The sequence below is a fragment of the Oenanthe melanoleuca genome, chromosome 1A (genome assembly GCF_029582105.1).
Source record: "Oenanthe melanoleuca isolate GR-GAL-2019-014 chromosome 1A, OMel1.0, whole genome shotgun sequence".
NCBI lineage: Eukaryota > Metazoa > Chordata > Aves > Passeriformes > Muscicapidae > Oenanthe > Oenanthe melanoleuca.
This window is the reverse complement of record NC_079334.1, coordinates 57,005,101-57,023,418: the sequence shown is the minus strand read 5'-3', so window position 1 is coordinate 57,023,418 and position 18,318 is coordinate 57,005,101. Positions and strand designations below refer to the sequence as shown.

Sequence of the window (18,318 nt, the reverse complement as noted above, 5' to 3'; positions counted from 1 at the left end):
ATAATAATCATTCTGTGTATAAAACTATTTAAGATGCTGGAATAAAATGCAGTATAAAGCGTTCAAGATACAGAACCACTGCAGAGGACTAGAATGTGACAGAATGATACAGAGACTTGAGGCTAAAAACACCTCACAGTGATCAGCTGCTGGCTGCAGAACTGCAACCTGGGAGCCAAGCAATATCACTCACAGAAGTAACAGAACAAGCATCAAACTGATGTAAAATACACCATTATATAGTAAATCTGGATGGCTCGACGTAGATTGTAACATGGATTTACAAGGCAGCACAGAAACAACCTGTAGAATCACATAAAAATTATTCAAATGGATTTCAGAATAAGGAGTAAAAAGCTACCAACATCAAGCTCATAGACCTCTCAGCAGGGCCAGGAGGCTGATGACTGGCAATATCCCTCCCTTCTCCCAAATGCAAGCATCCATCCCAGAAGGGTAAGCATAGCACTGGAGAAAGAGCAGGTACTACAAAGTTTGGGTATGGATCATTTTGTCTATAAGCAACTGGTAAATACTGATATCACTGTAACCTAACTATCAAAAATTATTTGTTTTGACCTTTAAGGGTTCTGGCAACCTCTCTGAAACCTGGGTGCAACAAAGATGTGAGAAGAGACTGAAATTTGGAAGAGCAGATACAAATGGATCCATTGGTAGCTATTTAACCTGCAGAGAAATACATGTCCAAGCTGCATAACAGAACACCTCAGCATCTGGTGGGTGCAGATCATGCTGCAAACATGGGAGACAAACAGAGAAGAACTTCAGGCTGAGAAAGCACAGAGGTGGAATAGTCATTAGATTCCCTCCTTCCCAGTATCCATAAAGAAAAGAGTGCATTCAAAATTAATTTTTCATTCTGTAAATAAGACAATGTGTTACTCAGAGGGGAAATAGCAAGCCATTTTATTTATACATCCAAACACACAGATATGCTCTCTTCACCTCACTAGGTCCCCATTTCCAATTTTCACAGACTTATTAGAGCATTTTGGGTGCCTGCTCAGATTAACTGGAGCACGTGCACATTTTTACCCCATCACTGGAACCCTACATTGTACATCAGTCTCTTTCCATCTTCTGATAAAGCAATAGTCCCCTTATCCCCTTACTTTGGCTCTGCTCTGTCTTTCTATTTCTTTTCTCCAACCATTCCCCCTTTATATTCACATATATCTGCTAAGATAAGGCAGTGTCACTATACACTCACTGACTCTTCATTCTGATATTCTAGGTATATTCTATTTACTGGCAGCAAATATGGCCTTTGCTGCTGATAAAAGCCAAAATTAAATTTTATCCTGTGAAATGGGGTGAATATACATTTAGTTATTGATTTGGTTTTATTTCCAGGTGATCTATAATAAATTCAGTTTGAAGGAAACCACAGCATCTTAAAAACAAAGAAGCTTGCTTCATATTATTTCACTGGCTTATAATTGTCATACATACCACAAGAAGCAAACCCAAAAAGAAAGGTGATAGTACCAGGCAAAGAAGTGAGAGGGGACCAATTTTTCTACTTTGTGGTTTTCAGCCTCTTCTGGAACACTAAGAGATTACACACTTCAACCCTGCTATGATGAAGACGAAAAGGACTTTATCTACTGAGTTTAAATTATATTTAAAGACTCCCAAATTAAGTTTCTTACATAAAGGCAACATTTTAAGTACATGCACATACATCATTTATTACCTGCACCAATACAAATCAACCATGAAATATGAACTGCAACATATTTTCTCAAAAATAAAATATTGGCAGAATTGACACAAACTGTGGAGAAGAAAATCAATAAAGGATACAAGAACCGAAAAGCAATAAAATCCTTTGCTTAGCTCTGCAGTATTATTTTAAAGCAGCTCCTTTATTAACAACGTAAATTTCACAGCATCAACTCTGAAATATCACTACAGAACAAAATCTAAAACAGCTTGAAAAGCAGACTCTGAGAATTAAGATTCTCTTCCTGGATATTGCTGCTTTGCAGCAATCATTGCTAAGTCAAACCTGCCAGCATCTGGTATACCAGAGTTCAGAGTTTAACACAGTAATTTAAACTATGCACAGTTCCAATTCAACCTAATACCTCAGGCTGTGAACTGTAATTAGGAAGAAGTTGGCACATATTCAGGTCCATTGCCCTTGCATATTAACATCACTATGTCTTAAAAACATTCTGAATAAACCAACAGAACAAGCACATTCTCTGCACTTTGCCCATCAGGTCCTGATGCTAAGAAACAACTCACAGAGATCCCATGAGCTCTGGTTTTCTTTTTTAAGTTTTTGTTAATTCTTGAATTCCCCTCGTTATTTTTGCCCTAATTAAACACATACTGTATAGATTTAAGAGACACTGTTGACATATATAGAACGCCATTTCCTGATTTAAAATCTCAGTCAAATTTTTCCACTAAAATGCATGTCCTCCATAAAAATTCCCACCTATTGAAGAAATCAGATAAACTGATTTTTAGCCATCTATGCATCTCACAAATAAAGTGAAAAGAACTATTTGCTGACACTTAACTTTCTGGTGTCAAAATCATCATAAAAGAACTTTCTTTTACAGTTTCACAGTTTTATTTTTAAACTGGCTTTACTACTTGACATACTTATCTAAAATGTTGATTGTTTTAAAGTGGGAAAGGAGCATAGCAAGCCAAATATGTCAAATTGTTTGATTTAGTTTGCCACACAATTAGAAGAGTGAATTATTCTTTTTTATTCCTACCTTTGTATAGCCCCCAAGTTATCATGTTCCTTTTTCATCCTTTGCAAAGGCAGAATATCAGGCAAATTATTAAGAAAGGCCTAGAATTTTAACTATAAAATGAATTCTGCTCACCAGACACTGATACATACAGTGATCCCACACAGTGATGCATAGTAAAAACTATAATGAAAACATCAAAACTTTAAAATGAAATCTGTAGGTTTGCTTCAATATATGTATTCAGCTGTAGTTTATTTTAATGCTCCTTTTAGTTGTAGCTATTAGAAATTCTCTGTTTGCACTGGCATAGCAAAGCAGAAGTCAAGAATTAAGACAAGCAGCACCTGCAGAGAAGGTGGAAGAGAAGGGAGTCTGATCTACCTAAACTTTATCTCAAGTTTTCATAGTGCTACAATTAGGACAAAATAAGGCACTCTGTGAGACACAAGGCACTGAGAGTCACTCTGGAAATACAAAATTAGATCAAAATGATAATTTCAAAAGAGAATTATCTTTATTCCCAAGACAAATATTCTCATTGCACAAAACTGATTTTCTGGCTTCAGAAATAAACATTCGAGAATACAAGTATACTACTTTTCAATTATAAGAACAGGACAATACAATTTTATTTCCTGCACCATGTTCCTTAGAAAAACTTTGTTGCAACATTTTTAGATAAACTAACCAAATATCAATTACACTTGTTTTAGACAAATAAAGAAAAGTAGGTATTGTCTATTAGAATAAATAGTTTTAACCTTGTTTTTAAATGCTGGATTTACTAAACAACTTGGATTAACAGTGAGAATGCAACATTTAAAAGCAACTGATCCGTACTAAACACCAAACCAGTTATGTAACAGGTATCTGGTGATCTAAAATACAGTGGTAGCCTCAGCATAGTTCTTCGTAGCACTCTCACTATTTTAAGTCCACTTGAGATTCACAAATTGTGTTTTCACATCCAGCTTCTCCAAGAGCCTCAACTGGCTGGTGTGCCCAAATTATGTCTGCCCACAACAGCATTGCTGAGTTCATCACAAAGCTCCCAATTCCCAGCACTGCTCATTCCTGATTAAAGTGTCTCTATGAAATGCACAGTCAGGAAGCAACTACCAAAATCACTGTGCGTCATCTTCTGAACACAGCTGACACAATCCAATCTACAAGTTACAATATAGAAAACATTTCTGGAAAGAAAAAAACAAAAAAAAAAAACAAAAAAAAAAACCACCCCAAACAATAAAATCTCTAATTAACATTAAAGAGACAGAGAGTGGAATTTGATTAGATGCCTAGGGACCAGCATCATGCACTTGGATACCAATATATGCTGAGACACCACATTACTACTACACAAAACAGGTCACCCTGAGCAATAGAGTACCTTAAAAAGTAAAATGCTTTTTCAGATACTATTATCCAAGAAGATGATTTTTATTCTTTTGAGCCAGAACTCATAATAGCATCATGAAGCTTCTGGTTGTATTCAGGTTTCCATGACACTTTACAACATTCACCTGGGAATAGATTCCAGCAAAAGGGATCTGTCATACTATGCCTTCTGATACCAGGAAAGGGAACTTGAAAGAAAGCTTAAGCCTCTGATCTCCTCAGGGCTCCCTCTTTTATAAAAATGCTGAATTGTGACCACTGTGCAAAAAAGAAAAATCATTTAATGACCCATACAGGCTCATTCTAACCAAATCACCATGTGTTTGTTTTGTAACTCAGAGTTACCTGGCAGCAGTCAAGCAGCATGCTGATACCTGCGTGAAACTTGATAGCAGTGCTTCCCTTTTAATCACTCACCTTCCCACTCCATCAGTCTGCTGCTCCTGATTATTTTGCAGGAGGGTTGTGAAGTTACTGGCTGTGCCTTGCATGGCCTGTAATCTTATGATTGACACTTACGCATGGCAGGTTGAAATAAGCAGCTTGAAATTCCTCAGGCACCTTAACTCTTACTTCACAGGTGAGTGAACTACTGAGCTATTACATAAGTATGAGAACTGAAACCTTAAAGCTATTTGTTCACAGCAACTGAGGAAATAATCTGAACTCTTAGATTCACAACTTTAAAGCAATCCCAGGCTCATTTTGGCATCAAACTCAGACCTGCAGATGGCATCAAAGCCTACAGGAAAGTAGCATTTCAAGCATGCCCATTCCTTCAGTATTCTCCACTCCCTGGAAAGCCTCCTCACCCTATCATCATAACCTTCCTGTTCTTGGGCATGAAAGCTCTTCTCAAACACACCTCCTGGATTCTCAAACACTGTACACTGGGATTTAGGAGCTAACTCCAGTTTCACAGGTCCTTCCTGAGCCAGGTCCACAAGTGCCACAATTAGACCACCCTGTTTGGATCCAGCCTCACAGATCCTGTCAGGCTTGTGAATACCATCAGATGATGCAAGTGATCCACAGAGGTGGCCTTGAAAATCTAAGGGCTGTCCCACTAATCTAGGTCACATACCTGGGCCAGTATTATACCACTGGGTGCCAGAAACATATGCTTAGAGATGAGTATACAAGTGGATCACTCTGTATCAGGACAAATTTGTTTGACAGGTCTTCAGCAAACAGGGACTTGGAAAATCACTGCACTGACATTCTTAAAAACTACTGATGGTTCTGGTTACCAGTGTTATCTTTCTTAAACCCCACCAGTAACCTGGGACTCCACAACATATTGCAAAGCCACATTCTGTCTCTTGTACTGTACAAAAAGTTGGGTTGGGTTTGTTTCCCACTGAAGCCATTCTTTGAATACCATTGCTTTGTAATGAATAAAGGCAAGTTATTTCTTCTACCCTTTCTATACCTGCAATGATTTTTTAGGCATATAAAAATGCCCCTTAATCACCTTTGCATATCTGAAATGTATTAGCCATAAATTAAGCTGCCCAATATCCTTACCTTTACTGCCTCCTTCTTTGAGCAGTTTTTAGTTCTACAGAATCTTTTTTGAAACAGTACAATGTGAACTATGTAATGACCATAAATGTAAACCACAATTTATAGAGAAGCACGATTTCTTTTAAAACATTAGCTTTCAAACATTAAAACAGCCATAAATAAAGGCTGTCTTTATTTATTACATTTTTAGTCAAGTACCTTACTTAACTGAAGTCTCAGCTGCACTTAACTGGCATTCTTTTAATTACTTTTTACCTGGATTTTAATGATTTTTTAAAAACATCTACATCCCAGTCTGTGATGAAGGAATAACATCACATACAGGTGAGCAATAACAAGCATAACAAGTATAACAAGCAGCACACAAACACAGTTATTACACAGAGAAATTACTGGGGTGAAACATGAGACTAGAAAAAGCAGAGCAATGCAAAGGGAAGAAATATATCCCAAGAGAGCTTTCTTTAGAAACATGAATACAAAACCAATACCATTTTAATTCAGTTTAAAAGGTAGTAAACAACTGATTTTAAGCAGGAATTTAAGGTACATATACTGTAGCTAGACTGCTCTGACCTTTATCACTGCAACAAGAACAGTAGAGAGATAATTTTTTTTCCTCAGGGATAGGAAAATATAATTGACCTCTAACAATGGAATACTCCCTTCCATTTTAGAAAACTGCAAACTAAGCATTGATAATAGCTCAAGGCAACCTAAGCCCTTGATTCTTTTAATCTCCTACATTCAAATTATTGACTTTTAATTGACTAACTTCTGTTGAGGAAAAATAGCGAGGCACCAACACTGTCAAGAAGCATTATTTCACTAGGGTCTATTCAGTAGTTTGTCTTTAACCAAGATGCTCAAGATAAGATTCCTTTAGCATTAACACTCAAAGAGACTTCCTCAGCAGAACATTTCTTCAAAATAGAGAATGTCAGTATAAAAGTCAAAAGTCTGCCAACTGCTTGGCTGGACAAAACCAGAACATGTGTTATTTACACATACATACTATTTTAATCATAGCATTTCCCAATGTATAGCCTAAAATAAAAACAGCACACATGAAATACAGAAAAAGTTAGTACCTTTACAGAGGTTCACTTTGAAATTTAGACCACCTTTGACAGGCAAGAAGCTGGTTCAGCATATCTTTTTTTAAATGCAGAAAGTTCTGTGGTTATCTTAGGCTCAGATGCAGACTGCTGCAATTCTGTTCTCTAACATGTGCTTTATTATATTAGGATTATTTTTCCAGCCACTTCTCCACATACCTTCTGCACATTATCAGAGATCCATCCAAACACAACAGTTTCCAAAAGCAGAGTTCATCCTGAAAGGTGTATTACTGGGGTAGACAGTAGACACAAGAAGACTGTTGTCAAAGCTCTGCACTTCAAATAGGACCACCCCTCTTACACTTACCATATGGTATAACTGTTAACAGATTAAAAGTGAAAAGTGAGAAAACAAGGAGAAAGGTTGTAGAGAAGGAAAAAAAAAGCTTTTGCTAGGAAAATCTGGATGCAGGGGTTATCACTTCAAATATATGAAGGCTGAGACAAACAGTACTTTAAAATACTCTCTTTAAAACAAAGTACTCTCAAGTACTGAGAGCCATAATGACAGGTAGAGAGACAATTTTTTGTTTCTTCAAATATTAATATTTTTAATTTTCTTTTTAAACAACCTAGTAAAACAGTGCCCATTCCCAAAGTCCCCATAGGCAATTAGAACAGAATTACTTATTGATTATTAAAATATAGGCTAGATTGCAAAGATAAGACTCTGGTAGAATCACAACAAAGCAATTACTTCTAAAAGGGAAGGGATCAATCATGAATACAACTGCTATACAGTCACATTTTCATTTTTATCAGTCCTATTCCTTTCTATGGTAGAAAACTGAGGTCACCTTATTCATTAGGTATTGGCATAACTTGGGGTTTTATCCTTCTGAATCTTTTCCTCCTCTTTTAAAAGCTTTTAAAAATTTAACATTAGCTTCTCTGACATTCTTCAGTAAATCATCCCAAGAAGAAAAACAAACCAGCCAACAACTTCACAAACATTACACTTGAGGGGCAGATACAAGACCACTGCAGACTGTGTGAGTTTATGGTGACTCTTCTATAGAAAGGCCAAGAGCTACATCTGTAGCCTTGGGTCAGAACACATGCAGCCAGTACTCATGGGAACAGGAACTACCTAATAGATGCTGCTTCTAAGAAAATAAAAAAAACTTACTGAAAGAGGCTGAAAAACACTGAAAAGCACTAACAAACAAAAGCAGTGCATGGCTTTTACACATTTAAGGGTGCATAATAATATAATATATCCTAAACTTCAATAGCTGTACAATACTTGTGGGTTCAAGAAGTTAGACATGTGGAAGGTGCACAGTGCAGAAATCTGGCATTTCCCTTGCTAGCCAACATAGATGTTCTGCACCACTGCCAAGTAGTATCACATGGTCTGTATCACCTGTTCTAAAGTACTGCTTAATAACAAAGCAAATATCAATCTTTGTATCTGGATTTATACATTTTTATCAAAATACGTAGCACACATAATCCTCTCTCCATACACACACCATCATCTGGATTTTTTTTAACTTACAAAATGCCTTCTTTTAACTTTGGATAAAGATATACAGTTGACATGCTAAAGAGGACAACTCTAATTGGGTATTCACTTGGTTTTTGTCATATTCACTTAGAAATAAAGTCAAGAAAAGAAATATATCCAAGGTAGAAGTTTACCCCAGTTGAAGCCTGTACTAGTCTGAGCATAGAGCCTGCCATTCCACTGAATGCAAAAGGTAGATGAACCTGAGGCCATCTGGTAGCTCTAAGTGAAGGACAGTAAACAGGTTTGTCTGCCTGTAAGCAAGTTTATCTCTGAACAGACTCAGGCATCTGTCAAAATCACTATTTCACAGACCTCTCTCAATGCAGACCTCCACTTTAAGGAAAAATAAATCACAGAAGACCCAAATTAACAATTTTGATTAATCTTTTGTCCAGCTGAAAAAGTACATAAGTAGTTTGCACACACTGCATGCAAATTCATCTATTACAACCAAAATCAAGCACTAATGTATCTTAATACGGTGAGATACTCTGTCTCAGTAGCCTGGATGTTTAATTTCAAAGGAAAGCCATACCAAGTAAATTTTATTATTGCATGCAACTATAGATATAATCTTCATTCAAGACGAGGTGCTTCCTCTTCAAAATATGAGACACTTAGCTTCTATTTGCTTTTTTTCCCACCCTATTGCAAAAAAAACCCAGATTCACCTCCACCAGTTCTCCTCATTGACTTAGGGGGTCAACACTGAGCAGCTACAGGACCAATCTTACAACTTTCTTTGGCAAATAAGGTCATAACAGACAAAAAGCTATTCAGAGTACTGCAATTTTTTCTTCTTGTGTCATCACCTTACTACTCTTCAAACAAAAGCCTGCAAGTAAGCTACAATACAATATAACTCTCCTAGCCAATTTTACAAGAGGAGTCCTGCAGTTCTCTTTGAAGCACATTGTTAACAGCAACAATGGAAGTTACTCCATAAAGCTTTGACCTGGCAGAGAAAAGTTTTCCTAAGAACCACAGTTAAGGGAGAAAAAAAAAAGAAAATCCAAAAAAGCCTCAGCTTTGGATTCAAAGCTGATTTTGAATCCAAAACTAATTTTTTTTTCACAATTTTTGTAGTGAACTTGTTCACTACAGGGAACTTATGGTGTAGATTCTCCACCCCTCAAATTAAGCTTCTTCTGCAGATACTGCATTTGATTTATCTGCAGATACACTCAATGTGCATCACAGATACCATACACCTCCAAAACAGCAGTATATGCTATAGCAATTGAATTTAATGTAAGGCTAGGCACAGGACAAAAGAGATACTGAAAATGTCTGATAATGGTTTTACTTCAACTATTTGCAAGGGGACTTAAAAACTTGAAAAGAGTCTTGCTTTCATATCCAAGCATAAAACAGAACAGGACATGTCCAGAGCATAAAAGTGGTTTGAAGAGAAAAAATACACAGCAGAAGAGAAAATATGGCTCCTGTCAACCACAGCAAAACCACTTGTTTCATGAGGCAACTGATCGGATTGGAGCATTACATCTGGAAATGCCAACTCAGTCAGGCAAATGGCCAGCTCCTGACTGTGCAGCCCGACTTAACAGAAGCCAGCTTCTTCAGCAAACACAAACACTACCAGCTCTGTACTTAGTAAGTCTCTGTGAAAGCAAACTTTCAACAAACTAATTCAGCAAAACATCCCACTTAGCTCCACTAAGAAGTGTATTAAATGCTTTATCACCTAAGAATCAAAGTTTATTAACAACCTTGTGGTTAAGACTTAACTGAAAGCTTCAAAAATAACTCTGAACCTCAAGCTACAATGAAATTTAACCTATTTCCGTTTTCAAACTGGCAAAAAACAAATCCATGTAACACTAGAAACTACACCACAAAACACTACAAAAACAAAGGTTTTTGGAAACAAGGGAATCAATTACTGCATATCTTGCACATGACATTTGTTTCCATTGCAGTAACTCCAAATTCAAACGACTGAAAGCGCAATGCAGCTTTTACACAATGCTGGAGGAAACAGCACTAGTGGAACAGGATGTGAACAAAAGTTAGCTGCTGAAGTCTGATCACCACCACAGCAGCACCTCAACTATGTTATTTTTACCCATCCTAAAGGGGAAAAAAGCATCAATTCATTGTAACTAGAAAAAAAAAAAAAAGCAAGTAAAATACTTCATGGTGAGAGATATATTATTACTTTTCCAATAGAAGTCACAAAGAAAGAGACCTTGCCCCTTAAGCCATTTGCCACAGCAATAGCAACATCTCTCCCCACCACATATAAATCCATCCATCCATCACTTTCCAGTTCTAGCCAACTAGGAGGAGAGGGGAATGAGTGACATCAGGACATATTTCCCTGTCAGAACAAAGCAGGTAGACTGGATCCCCAAGTTACAAAAACAGACAAGAGCCAATTGGCAATTTAATGAGTCACCAATAAAGTCCCACGGAACAAAACACAGTGAAAGTTAGTGACAGGAACATGTAATCCTTCAAGGACAAAAAATGAAATAGTCCAAAGCCACACTGTCCTAGGAAAGAGTAAAGTGTGAACACTACAGAGATGGAAGAATTCCTACATGGTTCAGTGAACAAGTATCATGCGAAAAGATCAACTGGACAGTGACAAGAACAATGAAGGGCTAGCAGAAAACAAGAAGGGGAAAACAGAGGACAACTTCTGTTCTTATCTGTAAGATTAACAGAAACTTAAAACAAACCAAAGATGCTGGTATCAGCATCGTTGGTGATCAGACACATCTGGGAACGGAAACTAGCCTGATGGTACCGAGGAGGATGAGAAAAAGCCTACAGATGGGACAATGATGCAGAAAGAAACCTCGGCACAGAAAGCACTGAGAAAGGAGACCACAAAGGTGAGAGAACTGGAGGGAGAATCGAGAGGAACACGTGCGCTGGGCAGATCCCCGACACACCGGGGCTCACAGAGCCGGCGGCCGGAGCGCCTGGCGCGGGCTCCACGGACACCGGGCGGCCTGCCCGAAGGATGGATGCTCGGCCGGGCTGGGGCCGGTCCCCGAGCGGCCGTGGCGACATCCCCGCTGGGAGGGCCGGCCCGGCGGGTGCCGTGCCGGGGGAGCCGCCGTGTGCCCCGCGGGCAGCGGGAGCCGGGACGGCCCCGCAGGAGGGTCACGGGGCGCCGGGAGCGACGCGTGAGGGACGCTCGGACAACGGAGGGGTCGCGGGAGAGGCTCCGTCCCGGCAGGTCGGGGGCCCCCGTACTCACTTTTTGTGGGGCGCCGGGTGCTTGTCCCTCCTGCCGGCCGCCGCGGACTGCTTGGGCCGCCGCCTGCGGGCCTGCAGGGCCAGCACTGCCGGGAGAAGAGAACAGCCGGGAGCCGGCGTGAGCGGCGGCCGCGCAGCCCCCCCCGCTCGCTCCCTCCCGCCCGCACGGCGCGGTACCTTTGCGCGAGTTCATCGCCCCGCGCCGCGCGCTGCTCGGCGGGCGCGCCGCTGCCGGGCTCGCCCGGCTCCGCTCCCGGCTCCGCTGCCGCTGCCGCTCCCGGCCCCGCCGCCAGCCGCCACCGCGCACCGGGCACCGTCCGGCAGCATCGGCACCGCCGCCCCGCGCCCGCCCCGCGCCGCCGCCACCGCTGCGCAGGCGCGGGCGAGCGGCGGGGCCGCGGCCGGAAAGGCGCGGTCGGGGCGGGGCGGGGCGGGCGCGGCAGGTGGCGGCGGGCGGGCGCACCTGAGGCGGGAGCGGCCCTGAGGCGGGAGCGGCCCCGCGGCCGCGGCTTTGTGGGGCCGCCGAACCAAATGGGAATTAATTGGGCCAAGTTTTGGGTGGCGGTCGGAGTAGCGGAGTGACCCGCCCTGTTGCTGTGCCACGTTGGGAGCTGTGGCGAGGGGCAGAGCCGAGAGGCGTCAGACTCTCCCCGCGGCAGCAGCTGCGGCGAGATCAGCTTTAGCTTGTCCCGAAACCTGTGTGGGGTGAGATGCCAGAACCAATTAACCTCGTGGCCAAATCCAGGGAAATTAGATTTCCTTAATTCTGATTCTCACTAAGTTGTTTGATTAACATGACGGACAACTCTTGGCAGTTGGTTTTTTCCTGCCAAGGGCATCTTGTTGCCCATGGTAGCAGACACTGCTCAGATTTGCCATAGTAATGACCCACTGAACACTGCCCCTTCCTACCTGAGCCGTGCACAGCATGGCTCAGTGCTTGACACTGTTGTGACCGAAATTTTGTGCCATCTATACCTTAGTGCCTGAGGCCAGCTATGATCATGGTCATACACAAAGCTCCAGTCTAAGTGTGAGGCTTACCTGGCTTATCTTCACGTGGCACTGGAATTCCAAGGCATAGTAACTGAAAGATAAAAGAGGATGGACATTAAATTTTGAGGCAGAACTGCTCCCTAAGTGACAACACAAAGAATCCATAAGGATGAGGATCCTAAAAGCAGCTGCAGTCAAGGCATTATGAGAGTGAAGGGAACTAGCAGTAATTGCTGGTCTTAAGTAATTGGATCATTGAGATTTCATCTAGACAGAAAATTGAATCCCTAGGTCTGGTTAGTTCAGCTTAGGAGGGGTAGAGCCACAGAAAGATAAAGCTAGACAACCCAAAAAGGAGGCACTACAATGATTTTTTGTCTGACTAGACAGCCTGGTGAACAGAAAACAATAGGACCGTGAAGTTTCTAAAATGCAGCCCTCATAAGGCACCTCAGCTGCATTTCTAAATTAAAACATTTTCTGTGTCCCATCCTCCACCATAAGAGTACACAAGAAATAAACATTTCCAGTATAAACTGCTACCCTGGTAGGTTACATTTCTCCCTAGCTGTTGTTAGTCTTTTAGTTCAGTGTGATAGGTTAGTTTAACAGAAGGCTTTATTGAAATTTTGAAGGCTTTCTGCTGAGAAAGTTTAGGTGCATGAAAATTAATAATGGCTGAATGTTAAGAAAGCAGTTTATTTACTCATTGTTTCCAGGCTAATTTTAACTTCACTGGTTAAATTGTGGGCCTGCATGAATACTTGTACTGTGTAGAGAATGAGAGACAAGCAGCTGATGATGGAGAAAACAATAAGACTTTTTTATTTGTCAGGGCAGTGCTGCATTAAAGTTATCTTGTAGCTGTGGTTCTAGAGCAAAAACCATACCAGGGTCCTGATCATCTTTTCAGCAACTCCTATTTACTTCAATAGGAGCTTTAGATGTAGAACTGATTGGACAATTGAGTCTTAGATAAGTACAGGCAGCTTTGCTTACATCAACAGGATTATAAATCCACCAGATCTGGAGTCAGGAAGGAATTTCCCTCACGAGCATAATGTCAGCAACATAATCAGGGCAAGGGAACAATCTGCCAGCACACAGAGAAAGGAATTGTTAGGATGAGGTGAGTGTATCCTGCACATACAATTTCAGTCAGTTCTAGTGGAAACATATTTTGGGACTGCATTTTATCAGGGTTTTGTTGTTTTCTTCCTCCCTTACCCTGCCAAGCATCTCTCAGAGGATGATCATGCAGAAATGCAAAAAAATCACTGAGATTCTCTATGTATGTATAGAGGATTATCATGTGCAATTAACTGACTGGAGAGTAAATTAAGGTCAGTAAAGGCTAAACATATTTCAGAAAATGAAAAAACAAAAACCAACAAACCCCCACCCTGTTTCTAAGCTCGACGGAATAATTCCCTGAAAACAAAAATAGTAAATTAAATTTTTAAAAAAATACAAGAATAATTTTATTCATGTGCTTGTTAAGAGAGAGTCTACCCTGCTTATTTGAATCCACCCATTTCAGGGAAATCTTCCAGCTTTATTTAAATATACATCTTTTTCAAAACGAAATTATGAGGCAAGAGGGAAGACAGTGTAATAGCAAGAGGCAGCATTTGCAAAATCAGTGTACAACATAAAGGTGGACTGAGCCAGAATGTCTCTGCCTGTCTCTCTCTGAACACTTTATGGAAACAGGTGTCTGTTTTGTTGCAGGGATTACCATGGAGCTCGTTCACCCAGGGGAAAGGTGCTGTGAGGTTCAGGTGATATGACCTAAGCAGAAGGGAGGGACAACAGCAGAATTAGGTGATCATAGGTGCAAACATCAGGATAGAAGAATAATTAAGTAGCATTTTATGGAATGGTATTTTTCTTGTCTATAATATAGTTTGGACTTGATACCCACAGATATTTGGTTTGTTTCCTTTTAACCTAGCTTTGAAATATTCCCTTACATATGAAGACTAACTTTTCCTTTTGTACAGAATAAGAAGTTGCCTAGCAGCAGTCCTGTAAACATGATACTGTCATCCATCTGAGAATAACTGAAAATTCTTCCTTCAGCAGAGGGATGTTAGAAGATTTTGCCCTGATTTCTGTACCACTTCCTTTTAGCACTGCTTTTCCCACTCTGTAATAGCATGGGCTCCTATCTGTATTTCTGCACGGCGCAGAAATCAGGATATGAGCCAACTCTATGCTGCTCTTGCACAGAATAGAACAAATATGAAATAATGTATAAGGCAGAGAAAGAAAAAAACCAACAAAATGGTAAGTGGTGGAAAAAGGAAAAAGAAAAATGTAGTGAAAGGAAATTCCCAGTTACAGGCAAGCTCTCATTAATATGCAAGTCCAGCCTTCTCATCCTCTCGCCTTTCATTGTTGTCTCTTGCTCCTTCAGTTCCCATCCCCATTCTGAATTTAAGTATGACACACCCAAGGAGGCATACAAACAATGAATCTGTCCTTCTCTTGCTCACTTGAAGAATTTTCTGTCTACCAAAGTGGGTTTTTTCCTCCTCTAATATGTAAACAAAGCAGAGGACAATTCTCAGCTTGGTTTTGAGCAACACAGACAGCAAACTTACAGATAAGAAGGATTAAGCAACAGTAACTAAGTAGCCGAGTTTCTTGTAAGGTCAACACTATTGGCTCATCAGTGCCTAAGTACAACCAGTTAACATTAATAGGAACATTGCACAAGTTAAACAAGAAAAGTAGGCTGTTATCTCAGTAGTGTAATGAGAAAAAATAGCAGGAAGCATGAGTTGGGATTTCCAAAATAACAGGAGGTCAGAAATTCCTCAGTTTAGGTTCCTGGCTCATTCACTGATTCATTGTGCCCTTCCTAAAGCAAATTACATGACTCACCTGACTAATTTTCTTCATCTATAAAATGGTACAGTGCATGCCAGCTACACAGAGTTTACATTGGTAGAGAACTCTTGTTTATCAAGTTAATTTGGATTACTAATAAAAGAAGAAAGACATGAAGGACAAAGCAGACCGGTTTAACACCAATTTGACATGAAATTAAAGACTAACCTGTGCCCAGAAATAGCTGCATCAACCCAGATATGTATTGAATGTTGTCTAAAATAGGGCATGAACTGGCATGACTTAACTCAGATCTGAAATAGAACTAAAACAGACTCTGGCAATATTTTTATGAAAATATTTCTTCTAGTGTTGAAGCACTTAGGTTTTCAGAATGACTCATTCTAGCTTCCCCCATTACTTCCAGCAATCTCCCAAACACTCCTTCAATTAAACTTCCTCCAGTTTCTTGGGTCCTTGTCTTGAATTTCTTCATTAGACTCCACTCCTTGTTCTCAGCTCTTTACCCATCTTGCCCTTCTCATCTCAACTTGCATCATCTCCTTTTTCAAATACATTGTCTTTTTTTTAAATTCTATTTAAATTGGATGGTTTCTTCCTTCACACTGATTAGAGGTCAGCAAGGGAAGAAAGGATCACTAGCGACTGCTCTGAGTTTCCTGTTCAACCTTAACACAAGCACTTACAGCAAAAGCTTCTCAACAGTGATGCAGTGGTGTTTTGGATTCAGTCCTACTATTTCTTTCTGATTGGCAGCTATGCAGTATGGTCGTGCATGTGAGAGATTCATCTGCTAAGTAAGCATGGGATACTTTCAAACTTAATTATTAAATACTAAATACTCACATGTCTCCAACATGCACAAAATGCTGTTTTACAAAGTCTCGTAATTTGCCCACGTTTAAACAGATTTTCCTAAGGATTTTAATGGCACATCTTTGATATTAAGGCCTCTTTCTATGAAATCTCAGCCTCCTACTCAAAGGTAGGGATTGCCAACCAGTGAGATGAGAATCCCTTAGAAATCAGATTCAGGGCTTACATTGTTTCCCTTTCTCTTGACTTGGACTACACAAACAATAGTCACAATTAAAACAATAAGGGACACATCATAAGCTTAAGTGTAATGTAAGAGGAAGCTATGGACTCATTTTCAATAGAAGAATAAAGCTTCTTTCTTCCCTGTAACTTCCCCTGTACTTTTACTTGATACAAGATGTTTTCACAGCCTTCAGAAAAATCAGACACCAGCTGACTAGTAGGATGATGCCATGTTATGTCAGTAGTACCCCAAACGTCCTTTCTTCACACATCCTGCAGTGTGACATCGCTACAACGCCCTCGCCAACACCCGCTGGGAAATTTACAGCCAGTACCCCTCTGCTGATCAGAGAGGACCAGTGCTCCTCTACAAACTTTCAGGTTACAATGCATCCTGAAATAAACTTCTGTGAGGGGAATGGCCAGTAAAGAAGCACTGGCCAAACAAGTTTGTCTGGGTACAGTTCCAGAGCTTCATCTTGACTTGTTTCATTGGAAGCAGCCATCTGGTAAAGGATGGCTCAGTTACGCTGGCAATACTATTGTTTGTCCTTAATGCACAGAACATTGCCTCTTTTGCTTAATTAGTTTTGACTGCATACTGAATCCAAAGAACTACTGGGCTACAGGGGCATTTCCGAGAAGTGGCTGAGGATTCTTATTTTCAAAACAGCATTCCTTTTAAAGCATTAATTATTTCATTACTCAGCATGGGATATTTCATATCGTATTATTAAAGTTTTACAAAGTTAACAGTAACTGGATCTTACAAAGCGAAATGTCAGCCATCTTCATAGTCATAGGCATTACCAGCCTGGTTCATAACTGGTAGGGACTAGCCCTTCAGTTTCATTCTGTCATAGATGTCTGTAACACATCTATGCCATGTAAAGCAGCAACAGGAGTGTTTTCAAAAGCAGAAAATCTTACAGCTAATTGTTAAAATAAAAGCAGAAATAGCTTAACTTGTTAGCCAACCTTGTTAGCCTTCACAAAGAACACCCATGAATGAACTTTGTTATTTTCAAAGAACTGAAGAAAGACTGATTATTCACCTCTAGGCATGGGAAATTCCCTGTGCTCCTACTATAAGACATGTAATATCAAATCACGGTGAAAATATTATAAATAGTCATCTATGCTCATTCAAAGCACAGAGAATTAATCTACTGCAATTTGGCCTTGTGCATTGTTTCTTAGAAATTAATTCCGTGGGCTTGATTTTTTGGGTTTGATTTAATCATGTTTTACGCCCACTTTACCATTCATTGTAGAAACACAAATGACTGTGGTAGGAAATATTCACATGCTTTTGCCTTCAGAGCTGCAAACTATTATAATAAACATTAAGAGTGTAAATATTGTCACCAAAGAGTATGTCTTCATTGCACTGTTTACTCAAGTCAGGCCTTTAAAATCACTATATTGTTAGAATATATTCACACAATAAGTCTGTCTATTTATAGTAACTTCTAAGCCATGAAGATTTTTATCCATTTTCCAGAACACTCAGTGCCTTACTAGATGGGCTGCCCTGGTACAGATAAACCACAAAACTAACGGATTATGTCTATTTCAGTTCCTAGTGAGGAAAAAATCAAGTGTAGGACAATGGTTTCTTCTTTGTTCAGATACCTGACTTTAACTTGTTTTGAAAATAAGGGGGTTTATTTTCTTCAAACACCAGTTGCAATAAAACCACTAGTTTCCTAAAACCTCCTCCTCTGTCCTAACTTATGCATTTTTCTTAAAGTAAGCACAAAATTGCAGAAAATTGCAGAAAAAGCAGAATGGCAAGAACCAATTGCAAAATGGTGATAGAATGTGTATCTGATTAGTTGATGGTAGGATACATCCAAATCAATGTGTTTACCAGTATGCTTGGCACTATTTG

At 40.0% G+C, this 18,318-nt stretch overlaps 1 protein-coding gene across 4 annotated transcripts in view; it reads right to left on the bottom strand.

Moving 5' to 3' along the window:
- Positions 1 to 11,902, bottom strand: part of SRPK2 (SRSF protein kinase 2) — a 125,379-nt gene extending 113,477 nt beyond the window's left edge. For 2 of the 4 annotated variants that reach the window (XM_056514227.1, XM_056514199.1), the window contains exons 1-2: positions 11,709 to 11,902; positions 11,533 to 11,617 (exon numbers count right to left, since the gene is read on the bottom strand). In XM_056514227.1, the coding sequence (XP_056370202.1) occupies positions 11,533 to 11,617; positions 11,709 to 11,724 (101 nt within the window). In that variant the 5' untranslated portion in view covers positions 11,725 to 11,902. The remainder of the gene's footprint in view (positions 1 to 11,532; positions 11,618 to 11,708) is intronic. The other 2 variants (XM_056514244.1, XM_056514208.1) reach the window with 1 other exon arrangement.
- Positions 11,903 to 18,318: the final 6,416 nt, after the last annotated feature.